General features: G+C 36.5%; 1 protein-coding gene across 1 annotated transcript in view; it reads right to left on the bottom strand.

Annotated features, from left to right (window-relative positions):
* Nucleotides 1-19815, bottom strand: part of SH3BGR (SH3 domain binding glutamate rich protein) — a 47349-nt gene that overhangs the window by 10182 nt on the left and 17352 nt on the right. The window contains exons 3-5 of the mRNA XM_059921579.1: nucleotides 14941-15021; nucleotides 6906-6980; nucleotides 6283-6375 (exon numbers count right to left, since the gene is read on the bottom strand). Of these exons, the coding sequence (XP_059777562.1) occupies nucleotides 6283-6375; nucleotides 6906-6980; nucleotides 14941-15021 (249 nt within the window). The remainder of the gene's footprint in view (nucleotides 1-6282; nucleotides 6376-6905; nucleotides 6981-14940; nucleotides 15022-19815) is intronic.

Here is a 19815-nt window from a genome sequence, read left to right as displayed (position 1 = left end):
ATGCAACACAGAATTGTTAGCTATGTAGAGTTTTACATTTTTCTAAATCCAATTATTTTTGTTAATTGTGTACAGCTGAAACAAATGAATTAACAAAAAACACACTATTAAAAATGGGATTATCCTTAGACCTAGGCTGGAGGGCAGTAGGGGTTCTTACAGGAATAAGTGCTAATCTCAACTTTTACAGGTTAGCTAGCAGCAATTACCAAGGGACCTAGGGCTTTATCAATATCTGAATTGACCTTAATTTCTTGAAAGAGACATTAAATAGAGAAAGTAACTGCTCAGAGAATTTATAGAAATACTTAGCCTCAAAAGGTCAGGTAAGCTTTGAAGAACCTTGGCTATGACCATCACCAGCTCCACCAGAATAGAAGCTCATTTTCAGTCCCTGGACTGCCCGGCATATGGCAGCGTTCAGTCTGTCAATAAAATGTTGAATGAAGGTATTTATGTATGCCACTCACGCCTCAAATTTTCCTTAGGAGGAGGTGTGATATATTAGTTAAATAAAAACTTAAACATCCATCCTTAGCTCACAGAATTATAAAGTGTCAGAATTAGGTAGATCCTTAAAAGTCATCTATATACAATGCTTGGATTGATTTTTATGGTTGGCAAATAATTGTATTGGCAAAAGGTTATTTTTAAGATAATTATAATCACATGGTCAATTAAGTTGAGATTTTGCAGGATCTTAGGATAGGGTATGAATCATTCACTTGACGAAGTTACAACTTAAAATCATTTTACCTTGTTGTTCTTCTAAGAAAGCTAATCAGAGGAAGCCTTCAAAGTCTTAGAACCTCACCAACAGCTATTTCTGTTGGGAACTTGGCCAGGGAGGCAGGCTGCTGATGTGGCACGTGGCCAGGACTAAGGACAGGTGTCAGCCATGGTGAGTGTCAGGCAGTGGCTGATTAGGACAAGTGGCTGGTGTGGAAGGAGGGCGGGGGCCAGTCCAGAGGGACCTGAGGAGGGCAGCCAGCCTCAGAGAGGCTGAAGGTCAGGGGCAAGAGCAGGGTTCTCTCCATCTGCAGACAATACAGGGACGCAGCCTTAGACTCACGAGCTTGTGGAGGACCTAAACCAATGCCCACCCCTTGGTTGAGCAACTATCCTCAAGACAGATTTTGGAGGAAGCAAAGTGGGGAAGATTTATAGACCATAATCATGTAGTCAGTCAAGCCAAGGTCTTAGAAGATTTTGGAGAGGACCATTGAGTTAGCAAAGAATACCATGTAAAGTACTTCGACCTCGATGGAAACCAAACACCAAGATGAACAAGCTGCGTCTTCTCCATTTCCAGGGTTTCATAATGTTCTCATGACACCCCCAGTCTGTAGTCCCCTTCTCAGTGTGCCCAGAACCTGAGGTGACCTGCTTTCTTCCTTTACTCCTCTGCTACTGTCCACAAGCCTCCCCTCTCCTCCTTATCCCCTCATCCCTCCCTGGCTCATCAGGGAAGGGCACCATGAAGTCCCCTCTCTACAGGGAGACTGAAGCTACAGGTGACATCTTCTGAGGCAGGAATGAGCAATCTTTTCAGTATGCACCATCTTGCCTCCCAAACGCTGCCCCAACCTGGCAGCAAGTAGGAAATATACACCTCGGCATCTTGTGTGTAAGAACCCCAGAGGCTTGGGTTGGTGGTCAGGGGAAGTCCATCTCGCTAAAGGAGATAACAGTTTCTGTCCTCATCTCTTTTTTTCAAATCAATGTGATATTCTTCGGTAAATATTTTCCCCATTAAAATGGCGTCCTTTGAACATTTGCAAGTGTGTACTGAGTAAGCATGTGCAATAGTTGAGATCAGATGAACACAACTCAGACACTCACTTAGCTGGTCTGTCACTCATTTTAACACCGCCAGCCGCTGGAGGGAGCTGTTACCACTGCACACTTGAAAATGGTTCTTAACACACAGAGGAATGACTTTTAACATACAAATGAAAGGTTCGAAAAAAATGGCCAACCCTGAATAAGGTCTGCAAGTCTACTTAACAGAGATGCACCAATGTCATACTCCTGGTTTCCATCTCCTACTGCAGCCATCTGAGATGTCATCATTAGCGGAAGCCAGGCAAAGGGCACACAGGACTCTACTATGTAATCATTTCATACTCTGTAATCATTTCAGAATAAGAGGTTAAACTACATTTGTATTCCTTGTCATGAATAGTATGACTGTATATACCAGGATAAGAATTCTCATTTTGTTCTCCCTACTACCCAAAATTAGAGGGAGGGAATAGAGTTACTGTCATTCCCCACACTCCAAGAAGACAGCCTCATACTTGTTCTGGTTCTCCGCCTCTAGGGAAGAAGTTATAAGCCTTGCTTATCAAAATCCTGGGCTGAAAGAGGCGAGGAAGCTAGATAATCCCTGGAAAAACGAGCTTGGAGCTTAGGGCTTGGAGCTGAGGAGATGAAGCAGCCAGATTGAAGAGAGAAGGGGGCAGAAGGAGGTGGGTGTTCTAGGTGGTGCTACCCAGGCCCTGCTTGATGTAGACGCTGAACCAGGGACCACTGGGGCATCTGGGTAGCACCTGGGCACGATGTACAAGGAAGCATGCGACTGGTCACTGTGAGAGGCATGGCCACGTCCAGCCAGGGCAGAGGGCCTGAACCAAGCTGAGGGACCAGCGTCAACAGCTGCCAAGAGGCAGCAGGAAACCCATGTCACAAAGTCACCACCACAAAGAACCAGGGCCCTCTCCCCTCCAGTCACCACTGAAGACCCCATGATGACTCTAAGTCCCCAAGGAGGAGTGAGTCTCCGAAACGCTTCGCCCAGATTGAATCTCCTGCCAGCCAGGAGGTGGGGGCATAAAGCAGATATTATGGCGTCTAGAGAAATTAGTGAAGCTGACGGTCCACGGCCAGAAGTGTTATGAACCAAATCTGGAGCCACAAAGATTATGTTATTTATATCCCTCACTGAATGTTGGTTAGAGAAGGAAGCACAGGGAGCTGCGGTTTAGATACAATGGGCTGGAGGAGCAAAAGGTACAAATCCATGAGATTTCCCCAAAATGGTTTCAACAGAGCCAGAGATTTTATCTAAAAACCTTGGATTTATCTGAGAAGAGTCTACTGGATGTGACTGGTACTTTAAAAATTCGCATTAACAATTTATTGGGTTGGCCAGAAAGTTCGTTCGGTGTTTTTCCATAACATCTTAGTGAAAAACCCAAACGAACCTTTTGGCCAACCTAGTACAATAGCCAACACATGGAAACAACCTAAATGTCCATCGACAGATGAATGGATAAAGAAGATGTGGTACATATATACAATGGAATACTATTCGGCCATAAAGAAGAATGAAATAATGCCATTTGCAGCAACGTGGATGGACCTAGGGACTATCATACTAAGGGAAGTAAGTCAGAAAGAGAAAGACAAATACCATATGATATCACTTATACGTGGAATTTAAAATACAACACAAACGAACTTATCTACAATCAAAAACAGATTCACAAATATAGAGAACAGACTTGTGGCTGCCAAAGGGAAGGGATGGTGGAGGAGGGAAGGATTGGGAGTGTGGGGTTAGCAGATGCCAACTATTATATAGAGAATGGATGAACAAGAAGGTGCTACTGTACAGCACAGGAAACTATGTTCAATATCCTGTGATAAACCATAATGGAAAAGAATATGAAAAACGATATATATATAACAGGTATAACTGAATCACTGTGCTATAAGCAGAAATTAAACACAACATTGTAAATCAACTATACTTCAATAAAATTTTAAAAATAAAATAAAATAAAAACTCGTGTTAAAGAGCTAAAACACATGATCTAATTGGCCTTTCTGTTCATCACAAATAAGCCCATGTAAGCCTGGGTGCACAGCCGGGAAAGATGTGATGTCAAATAGCCAAGACGCCTTCCCATCTTAACCTTGAAAAACAATCCAAAAACCAGAAAAACAGACAGAAGGTATTTGAAGCACAAAATGCAAGCATCCCAAATATCAGATCGTTTTTGTCTCTTTTTTAAATTTCAATCGAGTTTCCTATATATTCAATCCCAAAGCTAATCATGTTATGTCATTTTTAATGTTCACTGACCAATCATAGTTTTTTCCTTATTTAACTGAATTAGAGCAAGTCAAAGAGCATGTATCACTTGTCAAATGGGAAAAAGTCAAAATCTCTCTTTATGTAGAAGAAATATTACTAAAGAGTTGATCATTAATGTTCACACTATATTCACCTAAAATAAAAGTCTTCTATGTAGTCATTTCTCCATCGCAGCCCAAGCAAAAATAACACAGCGATGTTTTTAATTCCTATTAGGATTCACAAGACTATAATTTACTTTGTAAAGGGCTCACAATTTTTAAAAATATTAGCAAAGAGAATTCCCAAGCTGGATGGCTTATCACTTCATTGAACTAACCAGCCCAGCGGCTGAGAAGCTGAAGCCAGCCCTGCCCTTGCTGTAGAAGTCAGGGTCTGATTTTTAAAATGCTGTCTTCTTCTTGGTCTCATGGGAGAAAGGGATTGGGGTGTAATGTTTTTACCTTTGTCTCTGTCTTAAAAGGAGCAAACTGAATTTCAATATGTAAATCAATAATGCTGTACCAGTGCATTAGGCAATTCATGGAAAGTTCAAATTATAAAACGTTTTTAAAGATTTTTATAAATGACAGGATAATTAAATTGCCACTCTATTTCACCTTAAATTGATTATTTCTGAATTATACAGGCTGCCATGAAACCCCACCTAACTTCTAGGTCAAGACTGAAGATTTCATCTTTCTTCAAAACAGAAACGTCAAAGGGTCTTAAATCATCAACATTTTGAAATAGCAGTATTCAAACATAAGGGAATTTACTGCCTTGGTTCCTCCCAAATTTAAATTCCCTATGATAAAGACAAACTGATGCCACCCCCATTTTCCACAACGTGGTTGTCAGTCTTGGCCCCTTTCCTAGTCAAATTCCATCTGCTGGGAACAAGAATCCAGTGATCTTAAAAGCTGTCCACATCTCTCCTGTAATCAATAAATAGGTACAAATGCAAACCATCAGGGTTTGGTAAGTAGTCTTTGCTACAATTGGCCCAAGGCAGAAGCCCACTGAAATTCTCCCAAGAGGAGGCTCAGCCCATTCGGGCTCCCTGGTGGCTCCAGGGTTTCCCCTTTGCCTGGCTTCCCAACCACATTTTCAGAATTCCTTGAATAAGTAGCCCATCTGATCCACCATTATCTTAGCTTGGTGCTTCCAGAACCACATTCTCCCCTCGGCCCTTTACCCTGCGGGCCCTGCATTGGAATGCTTTAGAATTAGCTCACAGGTCTTGCATCAGCGGGGCCCTGAGAGTCCCCTGATTGGCTTTGCATTGGTGTCAGTTTCCCTCCCCCAGGGACCCTATGATCCTCAGCTCCCATTGGCTTCCCACAAATCCTCTTGGAGTACGCCAGCTACAAACTGCCACTTGCCATCTGCCTCTGCAAGGATTAAATCAGGAGCTGCTGCAGCTGCTGATCTTCAACACCCCTTGAAAGGAGTTCGGTGTGGAGATCAGGAATGAGGCACTCTGTGCTCTGGGAAAGACTCGCAGAACAGGTCTTCAGATAGTTAGATGCTTTCAGGAGAAGATTTTATGAGCCCAATTCTTGCATCTCTCGTCATATCTAGAAAAGCACTAAAATCCTTCATGCTGACATCTGCTCCTCGTGACTAGCAGCAACCTTCTGCCAAAAATATGCTCTTGATTGCATGGACTCCCCTTTACCAAAATCACATGTGTACTGACGTTTCCCCCTACCTCTTCGGAGCAGTTCCTCCGAGCTGTCTGAGATGCTATCTCCCGGGCTATAGTCCTCATTCTGCCCCAAATAAAACTTAACTCACAACACTCACATTGCACACTTTTTTTAAGTCGACAAGTGTGATAGGAGTCCATCACTACACATGACCAAGGCATAAGGTCCCTTGCTTTAGAAAGAACATGAACCCAACCTAACCGTAACAACACAATGACAAATCATTAAAGCCTTGCGTAGCCTGTCACTCCAGGCCTGGGTTCAGGGTCCTTCCTCTGGCTTCCTTTCAGCCCTCTACCCACCTTGAACACAGCAGTTAACACATTAAGTGAAAATTACCTGCTGCCTCCTGGCTAAACCCTCAGTTCCTTACTTTCACGCCCATTCTCGTGTGCCCAGAAAGATTCCTGGCACCTGGCAGAGCTAAATAAATGCTTGTTGAACAGAACTGAATCCAGTGAAACTACAATGAAAAAAGCAAACACTCACATTCTTCTCTGGGGATCCGGTGTGCTCACCCGCATCTTCACTGCCCTCTTTCTGTGCCTCTTGCTGTCCACTTTCTTCAGCCTCCTCTGTTCCCTGGTCATAAAGGAAACCCATGGTATCACTAACCTTGGTTAAGCTTCTAAGGCAACACCAGACCACACGTGCTGTGGTTTCCTTATTTAGATACACAATACATAAACAAAGCAAACGTGGACGTCTGTGTATTAGTCACTTAACCCCTGGAGTATGGGATCACCAACACTCGACATTGTTGATTGGATCTGTCGGTGTAAGTCCATAGACCTGACTCATGTGCATGGTAGAGTAATAAAGACCCTAATAGGAGTTAATTCACCCATTTAAGGCTTGTGAAGAGAAGTCCAAAGGATTCCATATTTAGGGAGTATTTATTTTCTATTGCTTGTGTGGAAAGAGGCTTTATAATTTTAGAGATTAAAAAAGATAGAAAGATAGATGATAGATAGATAGATAGATAGATAGATAGATAGATAGATAGATAGGTGAGGTAGACAGATAGACAAACAGATATGAAAAGATTAGAACCTAGTAGACATTCTGAGTAAATGGGTCTCCAGGAGATGGCTCAAGATACCAGCTCTTACCTCTGTGGTGCTCTGTGCTTCTCCTGTCACATCACCATTGGGAAGGGAAGATGCTTCCTCGGGAGGTTTTGTCACCTGCATCATAGAAATTGAGAATGTCTGAGAATTTTCTTGAGGATAAATAGCTTGCATTTCAATACCATTTAACTATCCAAATTATGTTTGTCTTCATCCCTCGTTTTATCTTCACTACGACACTGTAACCTAATTCCATAGGACAGTCACCACCACTCACACCTTAGAGGCAAGGAAATAAAGGCAAAAAATGTCACATTGCAAGTTAGGGGCAGGGCTAGGATACACCTTCTACTTTATGTTCTCTTGACTTAACCAGCGGTTCCCAGTCTCTTAAAATATTAGGTTATTTTTCTCATCAGAAGGAAAAAAATTGTAACTATATGAGGTGATGGATGTTAACTTATTGTGGTGATCATTTCACACCACCTACATATATTACATCATTAGGTTGTACCCCTTAAACTCATACAATGTTACATTTCAATTATATCTTAGTAAAAATGGGGTGGGGGTAGGAGTCGGTGATTTTTATTACAAAGGCACTTCAAGCTCACGGGAAAAAATTAAGCCATATACACAATTTCCAGTCCCAAGCTTCTATGATACTCAATATTAAAAATTTTATATGTACCTCAATATTAAAAATTTTATAGGTACATATAAAGGTATCACTCTACCTTAATACATACATAGAGGCTATTTTTGTTTCATTTTTATGTTTTTTTTTTAAACAGATATGGGAACATACTATGCACAATTTGATTTTTTAGCTTAGTACATCGTGGACATTTGTCCAGATTAATTCATATGGTTGTAACTCATTGTTATTAACATCTGCTTAATATAAAATATATAACAACTTATTCAAATATTTCCCAGTTGATGGTTTTTCAGAAAGTTCACACGTTTGTACCTGTACAAACAACGCTATATTAAAATGAATAAAATGGTGGGGAGGATTAGATTTCTTTCTAAAAAAAGAAATTGTAGCAATTTACATTCCCATCGTAATATGTGCCTGGCCCCTTTTCCTTTATCTCCATGAGCAATGAAGATGATTGCTCTTTTTAATCTTTGCCAACCCGTTGGGAGAAAATGGAATTTCATTTTTGTTTTAATTTACATTTTCCTCATTACTGGAAAGGAAAGGTATATTTTTCACAAGTTTTAGCCACTTACATTTGCTATTCAGATAAATGCCTTCATATGTTTTGCCCATTTTTACGAGTTGTTTGTGTTTTATTATCAATTTTTAGAGGTTCTTTATACAACAGAAATATTAGCCCTTTGTCAGGTTACAAGGGTTTTTTTCCAGTCTATAACTTTTTACAAATTTTGTTGGGTTTTTTGGTTTGTTCTGTCACCCTTTATGTACACAAATTTATCTAAGTTTTATTTTCTGAAATGTATTTCTATTATTTTGTATTAATTATTAACATCTAGAGACTTAATCCACCTGGAATCTAATTTTGTATATGATATAAAGTAGGGCTCTGTTTTCTTCCAGATAGATGACAAATTATGCCCATACCATTATTTTTCCCTTGAACTGAGATGTTATTTTTGTCGTTTATAAAGTTCTATGTATACATTTGGATCTGTTAACACACAAGTCTATATATAAATATATAAACATATCCATGGATGTATTTATCAGTTCCCATGCCAATATACAGCTTTCATCACTGTAGTTTTTAACATAAATTTCAATATTCAGAAAGGCAAGACTTTGCTACACAAAGTCTCCTTTTTCAAAATTTTCTTGGCTCTTCTCAGGCATGTATTATTCCAATTCATTTTAAGATCATTTTTCCTAGTGTCAAAAATATTAAATAGGCTTTTCATTGAAATAGCACTAAATGTATTTATTAGTTTAGAATTATCACTTCTTATTGTTAAGTCATCCTACTCAGGGCATCATAGGTCTATCCATTACTTTAGTATTTGTTGGTGTCTTTCAGATAAATTTATTCCTAAACATTTTAGAGATTTTTATCACCATTGTGAGTGAGATATGTTTTTTACGTTTTAACTTCCTATCCTTTATAGTTGATATAAATAAAAGCTACTAATTTTTGCATTTTTTTAATCCAGAAACTTAATAAACTATAATACTAATTCTAATGGATTTTATTGGAGTTTGTTGAGATTTCTAGGCATACAATTACATCATACACAAATAAAGATAATTTTTATATTTCATATATGCTACATATATATGAGATATTTCATTTTCTTACTTTTTTGTAATAACTACAGCTTCTAAAACAATGTTTAATAATATGGTGATGACAGGCATGCCTATCTTTCTTCTGATTTTAATAGAAATGCTTCAGTATTTCATGGTTCATTAGGATATAGTTTTCTTTTGATAATTGGTTTTTATCATATTTACTCAGTTTCCTTCTACTTATATTTTAATCCGTGTTTATTTTAACTAGGAATGTCTGATGAATTATATCAAATATCTTCTTGGTATTTATGGACACAATCTTACAGTTTTTCTCCATCAGTAAGTTCATGTAATGAACTACTCTGATAGAAAAAATTCTGCTCTAATTTGGTGTATTACCTTTAGTTCATTGCTGGATACAGTTTGCTAATGTATTATTTAGACTTCCCATCTGAATTCATAACAGAAATTGATCTAGGTATATAACTGAAAGTTTTCTAAGTAATATATCAACTGGTTAGGGATTTCATCTATTTCATTTGTCTGTTCAAATTATATATAGTCAAATTACATATAAATGTATTCAAATTATATATATTCAAATTATATATAAATTGTATTCATATATGCACACACAGAGGCACACAGACACACACTTTCTCTTTTGTATTAAATTAATCTTGGTTTTTCTTTTTATTGATTCACTGCCTACTCTTTTTTTTCTATTTTCCTAATTTTATAAGTTGAATATTTATTTTACTAAGTTTTTACCTTTCTGCTTTAATTATAAGAATATTTAAAGTTAACAATTTTCCTCTGTATAGAGATTTGGCTGTATATTGGGGTTTGTGTATGAAATAATATCTTTTGCTTATTATTTGATGACTTGTAATATCAGTTTTGTTTTCCCTTGGATATGGAGTTATTTGAAATGGCATATATTTATTCCTTAAGTTTTTATGATATTTCTCTTCCAGATTGTAATTCTATACTTGGGATAAAAATGTATCTTGTAAAATCAACCCTTTTTGAAATTTATGAAAGTTTCCTTTGTGACCAAGAACATAGTAGATTTGGAAATTGTTTAATAAGTGTAATAGAAGAATACATTCTATTAATATCTATCTAATATATTCTTATTCTTGTGTGTGTATACATATATCTATACATATCTACTAAATTGTTTGCTGTAACAAAAGACCCCAAGTAGCCAAAATAATCTTAAGAAGGAAAGACAAAACTGGAAGTATTATGCTCCCTAGTTTCAAACTATACTACAAAGCTACAAAATCAAAACTGTGTGGTACTGGCACAAAAACAGACATACAGATCGATAGAACAGAATAGGGACCCTGAAAATAAACCCACACATTTAGGGTCACTTAATCTATGACAAAGGAGGCAAGAATACACAATAAGGAAAAAACAGCGTCTTCAATAAATGGTGCTGGGAAAACTGGACAGCTACATGGAAAAGAATCAAACTGGACTACTTTCTCCTACCATATACAAAAATAAACTCAAAATAGATTAAAGACTTAAATGTAAGACCTGAAACCATAAAACTTCTAGAAGAAAACTTAAGTAGTATGCTCTTTGACATCAGTCTTAGCAATATTTTTTTGGATCTGTCTCCTCAGACAAGGGAAACAGAAGTAAAAATAAATAAACTGGATTACATCAAACTAAAAGACTTTGCACAGCAAAGGAAACTATCAACAAAACAAAAAGGCTGCCTACTGAATTAAAGAAGATATTGCAAATACTACATCTGATAAGGGATTAATATCCAAAATATACAAAGAACTCATATAGGGAATTCAGTGGTTAGGACTCCACTCTTCCACTGCAGGGGGCATGGGTTCGATCCCTGGTTGGGGAACTATTGATAAGACCCCACAAGCCACATGGCACGGCCAAAAAATAAAAATTAAAAAAAACTCATGGGCTTCCCTGGTGGTGTAGTGGTTAAGAATCTGCCTGCCAATGCAGGGGACATGGGTTCGATCCCTGGTCTGGGAAGATCCCACATGCCACAGAGCAACAAAGCCCGTGTGCCACAGCTACTGAGCCCATATGCCACAACTACTGAAGCCCGCACACCTAGATCCTGTGCTCCACAACAAGAGAAGCCACCACAATGAGAAGCCCACACACCACAATGAAGAGTAGCCCCCGCTTGCCACAACCAGGGAAAAGCTCACGTGCAGCAATGAAGACCCAACACAGCCAAAAATAAAATAAATAAAATAAAATAAATTTTTTTTTTTTAAAAGTTAAAAAAAATAAAACTCATATAACTCAACATAAAAAAATGTTAAATGGGCAGAGGACCTGAATAGACATTTTTCCAAAGAAGACATACAGATGGGCAACAGGCACATAAAAAGATGTTCAACATCACTAATCATCACAGAAATGAAAATCAAAACCACAATGAGATATCACCTCTCACCTGTCAGAATGGCTATTATCAAAAAGACAACAAATAACAAGCGTTGGTGAGGATGTGGAGAAAAGAGAATCCTCATGCAATGTTGATACAACTGTAAATTGGTGCAGCTACTAGAGGAGACAGTATGGAGATTCCTCAAAAAATTAAAGGTAGAACTGCCACACAATCCATCAACTGCACTCCTGGGTATTTATCTGAAGAAAATGAAAACACTAATCTGAAAAAATATATGCCCCAGTGTTCATTGCAACATTATTTACAATAGCCAAGGTATGGTAGCCACCTCAGTGCCCATCAATAGACGAGTGGATAAAGAAGATGTGGCATATATATATATATGGAATATTACACAGCCTTATAAAAGAATGGAATTTGCAACAACATGGATGGACCTAGAGGGTATTACGCTAAGTGAAATAAGTCAGAAAGAAAAAGACAAATACTGTATGATTTCACTTAAATGTGGAATCTAAACAACAAAGTAAATGAACAAACATAACCAAACAGAAACAGAGTCATAAATACAGAGTGGTTGCCAGAGTGGAAGGAGATGGAGGGAGGAAAGAAATAGGTGAGGGAGATTAAGAGATACAAACTTTCAGTTACAAAATAAATGTCACTGTTATGCAATGTACAATATGGGGAATACAATCAATAATTCTGTAATATCTTTGTATGGTGACAGATGGTAACTAGACTTATGGTGGCCATTTTGAAATGTACAGAAATATTAAATCATTATGTTGTATACAGGGAACTAACATAGTGTTGTTGGTCAATTATACTTCAAAAACAAACAAACTCATAGAAAAAAGTCTGTGGTTACCAGAGGCAGCGGGTGGGGAGAGGGGAATTGGATGAGGTAGACAAAAGGTACAAATTTCCAGTTACAAGATAAATAAGTACCAGGGATGTACTGTACAACATGATAAATATAATTACCACTGTTGTGTGTTATATACAAAAGCCATCAAGAGAGCAAATCCTAAGAGTTCTCACACAAGGAAAAAAATTTTTTTTCTAATTCTTTCATTTTGTATCTGTACAGGATGATGGATGGTCACTAAACTTCATTTCATGATATATGTAAGTCAAATCATTATGCTGTATACCTTAAACTGCAGTATTGTATGTCAGTTATATCTCAATAAAGCTAGAAGAAAAATTTTTAATTTTTAAACTTTTAAAAATTAAGTTTGCTGATTACATTTGTTTGTATGCTTCAAATTGTGCCTTATATGTAATAACTACGATATATTTATTGAAAGGTATGTTTTTAACAAGTTTTCATTGTATGTCTAGGAGTTTCTGATTTATGTATTTGACTGCCATGTAGTATGATCCATAAAGATCCATGACTACTATATTTTCTTTATAGATTTTTACCATTTCTCATAATACCTCTTTTACCTAGTTAATGCTTTTGGTCTTGAATTCCTCTATATCTAATATTATTAATGTCACTCCAGCTTTCTTTTGTTTGTTTAGGCCCTTCATTTCCATTTTTCTTTGAATTATTGTTTTATTGTTATAAATAACATATGTCTCAACCTATGTTAAAATCTAATATCACTGACAACTCCAATTCCAGTGTAGGCAAGTAATATCCTATAAACTCTCTAACAAATAATGACTATAAACTCTGGGTGAATTTTTAAAAATAAATTTTCTTTAAAACAGAAGTAAAGGAAAAACAAGAGGAGAATGAAGCAAAGTAAGAAGATTCAAGAGGAAGTTGACTTAAAAGATGAGAACGATTTGCACACTCAGGTTCACAGCTGCATTATTCACAATAGCCAAGAGGTGGAAACAATTCAAATATCATCAGGGGATGAACGGATGAGCACACATACAATGGAATACTGCGTTAAAAAAGGAGGAAAGGAAACCCTGACACCTGCTACAACATAGAGGAACCCTGAGTACATTATGCTAAGTGAAGTAAGCCAGTCACAAAAATACAATAGTGTTTGATTTCACTTATATGAGGAATCTAAAATAGAAAAATTCATAGAAACAGAAAGCAAAAGAGTGGTTACCAGGGACTGGGGGGAGAAAAGAGGAGTTGTACGAGTATAGAGTTTCATTTTTACAAAATGAAAAAGTTCTGGAGATCTTTTGCACAACAATGTAAATATACTTAACACTACTGAACAGTAAAGTTTTTTAAAAATGTTTTTTAAAGTTTTTTTTTTAAAAAAGTGAGAATGGCACTGGGTGAGTTGCTGTTCTCAGGGCTTAAGCCTGAGAATAAGCAAATCTTGTGAGAGATATAAAACCACAACAGTAAACCCACAGTTTAATAACGTGTATGAGATATGTTGCATTTAAGTTGACCAAAGCCAGAAAGGTATTTCAATAAAAGGGAAATACTTTTATTTCCCCGTATAGAACCATTATCCCCTTATAGAACATTAACCAACTGTAAAATCTACATGTTACCATTTGGAGAAGGAATTCGTGTTACACCTGCATGTGTTAACCTAAGCACTAAGAGACCTCAGGTGTCATTACCTGAAGAATGCGGACACATGGAAGACAGCACATCCACATGCTTCTGAGACACACCCATCTCTATAAGGTAGGATTTTTAGTTGTGTCTCCTATGGTGAGAATTAACTGGGACTCAGTCATCACAAATCTCTTTTGAAATGAAGCTGGGCACAAACAGATTAGTTAAGAAATAAATGAATTAGACAAATGTGTGCTTGTCTTGTATCTATGGAGAGTCAGGTATGAGATGCTTGGTAGAGGTGAGGAATGCAGTGAAGGTAAGGAATAAAACCAGGTGATCTCCACCAGACATTCAAATTCATGGTATTTGCTTTATTAGCATAATTCTTTATTTAATTGATATAATTATGCGTAATCAAAGATGAAACACCAGAGGGGAAAAGAAACCTGATGAAATTTATCTTGTTCTTGAGTCTAGATCTTACTTTTTCCCTCCTCATCAGACAAAAAAAGCAAAATTCAATTCATTTTAAATAGAAATAATTAATATAGGAGTACATATCATTATAAAATTAACTAACATAAGCTGTCATGAGAAATTCATAACAAAATAATTTCATAGACACAATCTGAGAATTTATATTTTTACATATTTAACTAACGCACTTAAGATTATTGAATGCAATGATATTTCTAAGGTATTATAAAGCTTACTATAACAAGGTGTAAACAGAGCAAAAATAATAAAAGCATAGTTTTGAAACATGCTTTAGTAGAAACCATGCATTATCTCTATGCATAAGACTTCATCAGAATAAGAAGTGTATTAAAATCATGTTAATTTAAAAATCATCACTTATTAAACAGTGTCGGTGCTGATTTTATCCTCACTTCTTATGACCTATATTGGACCCCAAGGGGGTGTTCAAGCTTACCTTTGAGCCTGGAGGGGGAGGCAAGCCAAGGAAGGAATAAATAATATTCTCTTCTTTTGCAGAGAAGAAAGAGTCAAAATCCTTGAAGCAAAGAAAAAGAATGATTAAACCAAGTGCACACTTGTGAGCCAGTATATTGACCTAAGTTAATATTTTTTATTTATTAGTCATTAAGTGAGGAGCTAACACAAAATGTTATCCCCTTTGGCTTTGCCAAAATGATCAAGCCCAAATTTAGGAAACTGAACCATGAAGTTTACATTTGTTTTTACACACCTTCATTGTGCCTATTACAGTACAGTGAGAACACACACACACACACAAACACACACAAATTGTTCCTGCTCAGGAATTGCTGACAACACGCATACATACTGAGGAAGAACCTCGGGGCAGGACAGGAATAAAGATGCAGACGTTGAAAATGGACTTGAGGACACAGGGAGGGGGAAGGGTAAGCTGGGACGAAGTGAGAGTGGCATGGACATATATACACTACCAAATGTAAAATAGATAGCTAGTGGGAAACAGCTGCATAGCACAGGGAGATCAGCTCGGTGTTTTGTGACCACCTAGAGGGGTGGGATAGGGAGGTGGGAGGGAGACACAAGAGGGAGGAGATATGGGGATATATGTATATGTATAGCTGATTCACTTTGTTATAAAGCAGAAATTAACACACCATTGTAAAGCAATTATACTCCAGTAAAGACGTTAAAAAAAAAAAACAACATACATAGTGGAAGACTTCTCTAAAAGTTTCACATCTTTAGCTGGTTTCCTTATAATTTGACCCTATGGATTTGGACCTTAATCAGGGTCCAAACAACACAGGACTAAAACAATTAAACCAACACAGGATTTCTCTGTTGTTATTATAGTAGCTTCTAAGGGCCCAGACCTGTCTCAGGCCCTTCTGATATCAGGAGCCACAAGATTACGGAGGGTTTAGAAAGGCGCTTGTTTTGCCAAAATGGGAAAAACTGCACAGCGATCTGAAACCTGGTAGCAGATAGAAACCGGAAGCTCAGTGAAACTCCACCCCCATGCCAGACCACATAAAGGTCAGTGCTTCACCAGGTGGGTCCAGCCCTAAACCAACTCTCCAGTAGCGTATTTGTCAATAGCTCAGAAGAGTTTCACTTTTTATCATTAAACATAAAAGGTACTCCCTGGCCACTTTCTTACTGCCAATCTTTGTCACTGGGGCTGTGATGCAATTTCAACAGTGTTGCCAAAAGGCTCAGAAGGTACAGGGTCAGTCTGACCTGAACTGAACAGGACACTCAAACCAACGTGGTCATGTTATTGCCTACCCTCCTCTTATGTGTGTTAAGAGCTTAAAACCAAAGACAGGCCACCTATATTGGGAAGAAAATGTTATCTACTTCTCGTGTGTTCATCTTAGCCTAAGATTTAATTTCCTATCTATCTGTAGCCCTGATTCTCTCAGTGATTAATTTTCTTCTTTTGTGCTGAATGTATTTTTGTAAGCTGCCTCAAATCTTAGCTGAGGGAAATATAGCATGGTAAGTGATTCTTTGGTATCAGAAATTCTCACTAATTCCCAGAGCACACACTTACTAGGTGGTTGTTAAAGATTACATGATAGAATTCATTAGTAGCAGTAGTAGTACTAAGTAGGTAAAAGGTAGTAAAGTAAATTTATGCCAGTTTCTTAAAATTCCATAGATAAATATCTGACGATCTCTAGTTGTCAACTCTAGAAGCTTTCAAGTCAAGGTAAGTTTTCTTATAATTGAATAGATTGTGTTTTGCTTCAACTTAAGTCCATATAGCTTCTTCAGAATTTCAGAGGACTGAAGAACAGTTTTTCCATATTTTTTTCCATATTTTTTCCATATTTTTACTTGATGTTAACAAATAGATATAGAAAATAATGAGTATGAAATGGTTTTTCAACTTCCAGTTACATTAGTATGGCAGATTAGATGCCCTAAAACACCATCTTGAAAAAAAAATTTTTTAAACCAGATTAAGAAAAAAAGTATAAATGCATTGCTAAGCTGGTACTGGAAAAAAAAAAAAAACTAATATAGCCAAGTGAGTTCAAGAATCCTAAGAATAAGCACACAACAAGGCCACCATCCACGCTGAGAGTTTCTTACAAAACCAGGAAATCTTTATCTTCCACTCTGATGCCACAGAGAGAAAAGAGGGACGTGGATAAAGCCTGGGCCTCCTTAAGGTGGGGAGTTCTATAAAACACACACACATAAACATACACACACATACATACACACACAGAGATATACATTTGCACATACAGACACATACATACACATACATGTGCTCATATAAACACATACATACACGTATATACATAGATGTATAGATACACATACAGACACATATATACACATGCATACATACACATGCATACGCACATACATACACACATATACATAGATACACACATACATGCACATATATACATATATACACACATATACATAGATACACACATACATGCACATATATACACAGACACACACCAGAACCCCACTGAGGGCTCTACCCTCAACGTAAATATAAATGAGAAATAACCTTGTCATGAAAAATAGAATGGAAGAAAACTTCCCTGCTTCAACTTTGGTGCTCAGTGAAAGAGAAAACATTCTCTGAGAATTTATAACTACAAGCCAAAATTCATGAGAGTTTTTGATCCAAATTCCCATGACATGTGTGGTCCAGAAAATCTTCAAAGGAAATCAGGTTAAAAGGGTTCTAACTTTTATAGAGCTCCCAGGAAACTAGCAGAAACAAATTCCAGGCTCAAAGAGTATCTGCAAATAGCATTTTTTTAAATGAGCAATTCAGAGTCAAAAATCACAAAATAAATAAGGAAATAAAAATATACCATGAGTGAAAGCCAGCAGAAATAATGGAAAGCAGAATCAGACAATTATCAGGCAGAAAATATCAAATATCTATATTTAATATACACAAAGAAATGAAAGAAAAGCTTGAAAACACAAGAAATAAACTAGAAAGAACAATTAAGCTAATTTGGAAAGAACCAAAAAGTCCTCCTAACAATGAAAATGTGGATTAAATAGCTAATTAGACCACATCAGAAGAAAACAATTTAGCTAACTGGGAGATTCAACCAAAGACATTATCTGGAGAGGGGGGAAAAAGGATGAAAAATATGGAAGAAATATTATTATAGGAAGACAGAATGAGAAGGTCTAACACACATCTTATAGGAGAAGCTAACAGAGATAATGGGGGGAAAGCCATACTCAAATATATATGGCTAATAATCTTCTAGGCTTGCTGAAGATACCAATCCTTAGACTCAGGAAGCCCAAAAATAATCCTAAACTGGATAAATAAGAAGAACTCTAGGGAATTCCTTGGCGGTCCAGTGGTTAGGACTTGGCGCTTTCACTGCCACATGGCAAAAAAAAAAAACCCTCTAAATCTAGACACATCCTAGAGAAAGATTATAATGCAGCCCATGGAGGGAGGGGTAGAAGGGGGGGGAAGGAAAAAGTTTCCCCCGCAAAGTATGGCATTAGATTGACAACTGGCTTCTCAATAGCAATGCAGAAGTCAGAAGAAAGTAAAATAATTTCAACATGCTTACAAAAAAAATAACCCCTGACTCAGAATTCTAGACTTAGTGAAACTATTTTTCATACATGAGTGAAATAAAGACACTTGTCTGGAAAAATGTCTTTTTTGAACAAACAAAAATTTAGAGGATTTACCACCAACAGACCCTCACTTAAAGAAACTTTTATAGGACGCATTTAGGCAGAAGGAAAATGATTCCAGGTGGATTATCTAAGATGCAAGAAGAAATAATGAGCAAAGATATTAATAAATATGTGGGTAAATCTAAATCTAAACAAATCTTGACTATAAAAACAACAAGTAGAAATGTTGTGTGGTGGTATAATGGCCAACAAATTAAAATACTAAAATAACTGAACACATATAAATAGGAAAAGGGTGATTAGGGTTAAAGTAAAGATACAATCTTACCTAATTTAAATTAAGTATGGTTGTTAAAATAACTAAAGTAACCACTAAGAGAACAGATAGCTTATATTAAGTAAAGGGGTAAATATAATTAGGGAAAAAGACTTTAGTCAAAATAAAGTCAAGAAAAGATGAAAAAAGAAAGAAACTGCAAAAGTTGGAAAAATTAAAAGTACATAACAAAATAATAGAAGTAACTCTAAATATATCCAAATCTCAACGCATGGGTCAAAAAAGAAATCATATTATGGACTACAAATGTTTTAGAAACAACAATGAAAATATTGCATATCAAAATACATGGAATGAGCTAAAGAAGTACTCAGAGGGCAATTTATAGCCTTAAATATCTACATTAGAAAAGAAAAAAGCTTTAAAAGTAATGAGTCAAGCATTAAAGCTAGGGGAAAAAAGAAACCAAAGAGTATGGAAGGAAAAAATAAAGATGAGCAGAGATTTAGCAAATAGGAAAAAAATTATATATAGATAGAGATGTATATAGATATAGATCAGTAAGAATCAATAAGACAAAAAAAATGAAAAAAAATTGAAAGTTGCTAAGAGACTAGATCGTATAAGTTCTCATCACAAGGAAAAAATGGTAACTACATGAAGTGATAGATGTTAACGAAATTTATTGTGGTAATCATTTTGCAGTATATACATATATCAAATCATTGTGTTGCACACCTAAAACTAATATAATGTTATATGTCAGTTACATCTCAATTTTTAAAAAAGAAATAAGGGTAAATTTTTTAATAATTATTTTAATTTTTTTAAATCACCAGTTATTTCATCCAATTGTTTCATCCACAGTTATTAAAAAAGTCCATTCTTTCCCCATCTATCTGCCATGCCAGC

The sequence above is a fragment of the Balaenoptera ricei genome, chromosome 4 (genome assembly GCF_028023285.1).
Source record: "Balaenoptera ricei isolate mBalRic1 chromosome 4, mBalRic1.hap2, whole genome shotgun sequence".
Classification (NCBI taxonomy): Eukaryota; Metazoa; Chordata; class Mammalia; order Artiodactyla; family Balaenopteridae; genus Balaenoptera; species Balaenoptera ricei.
The sequence above is the reverse complement of the archived record's forward strand: the minus strand, read 5'-3'. Positions and strand labels throughout refer to the sequence as shown.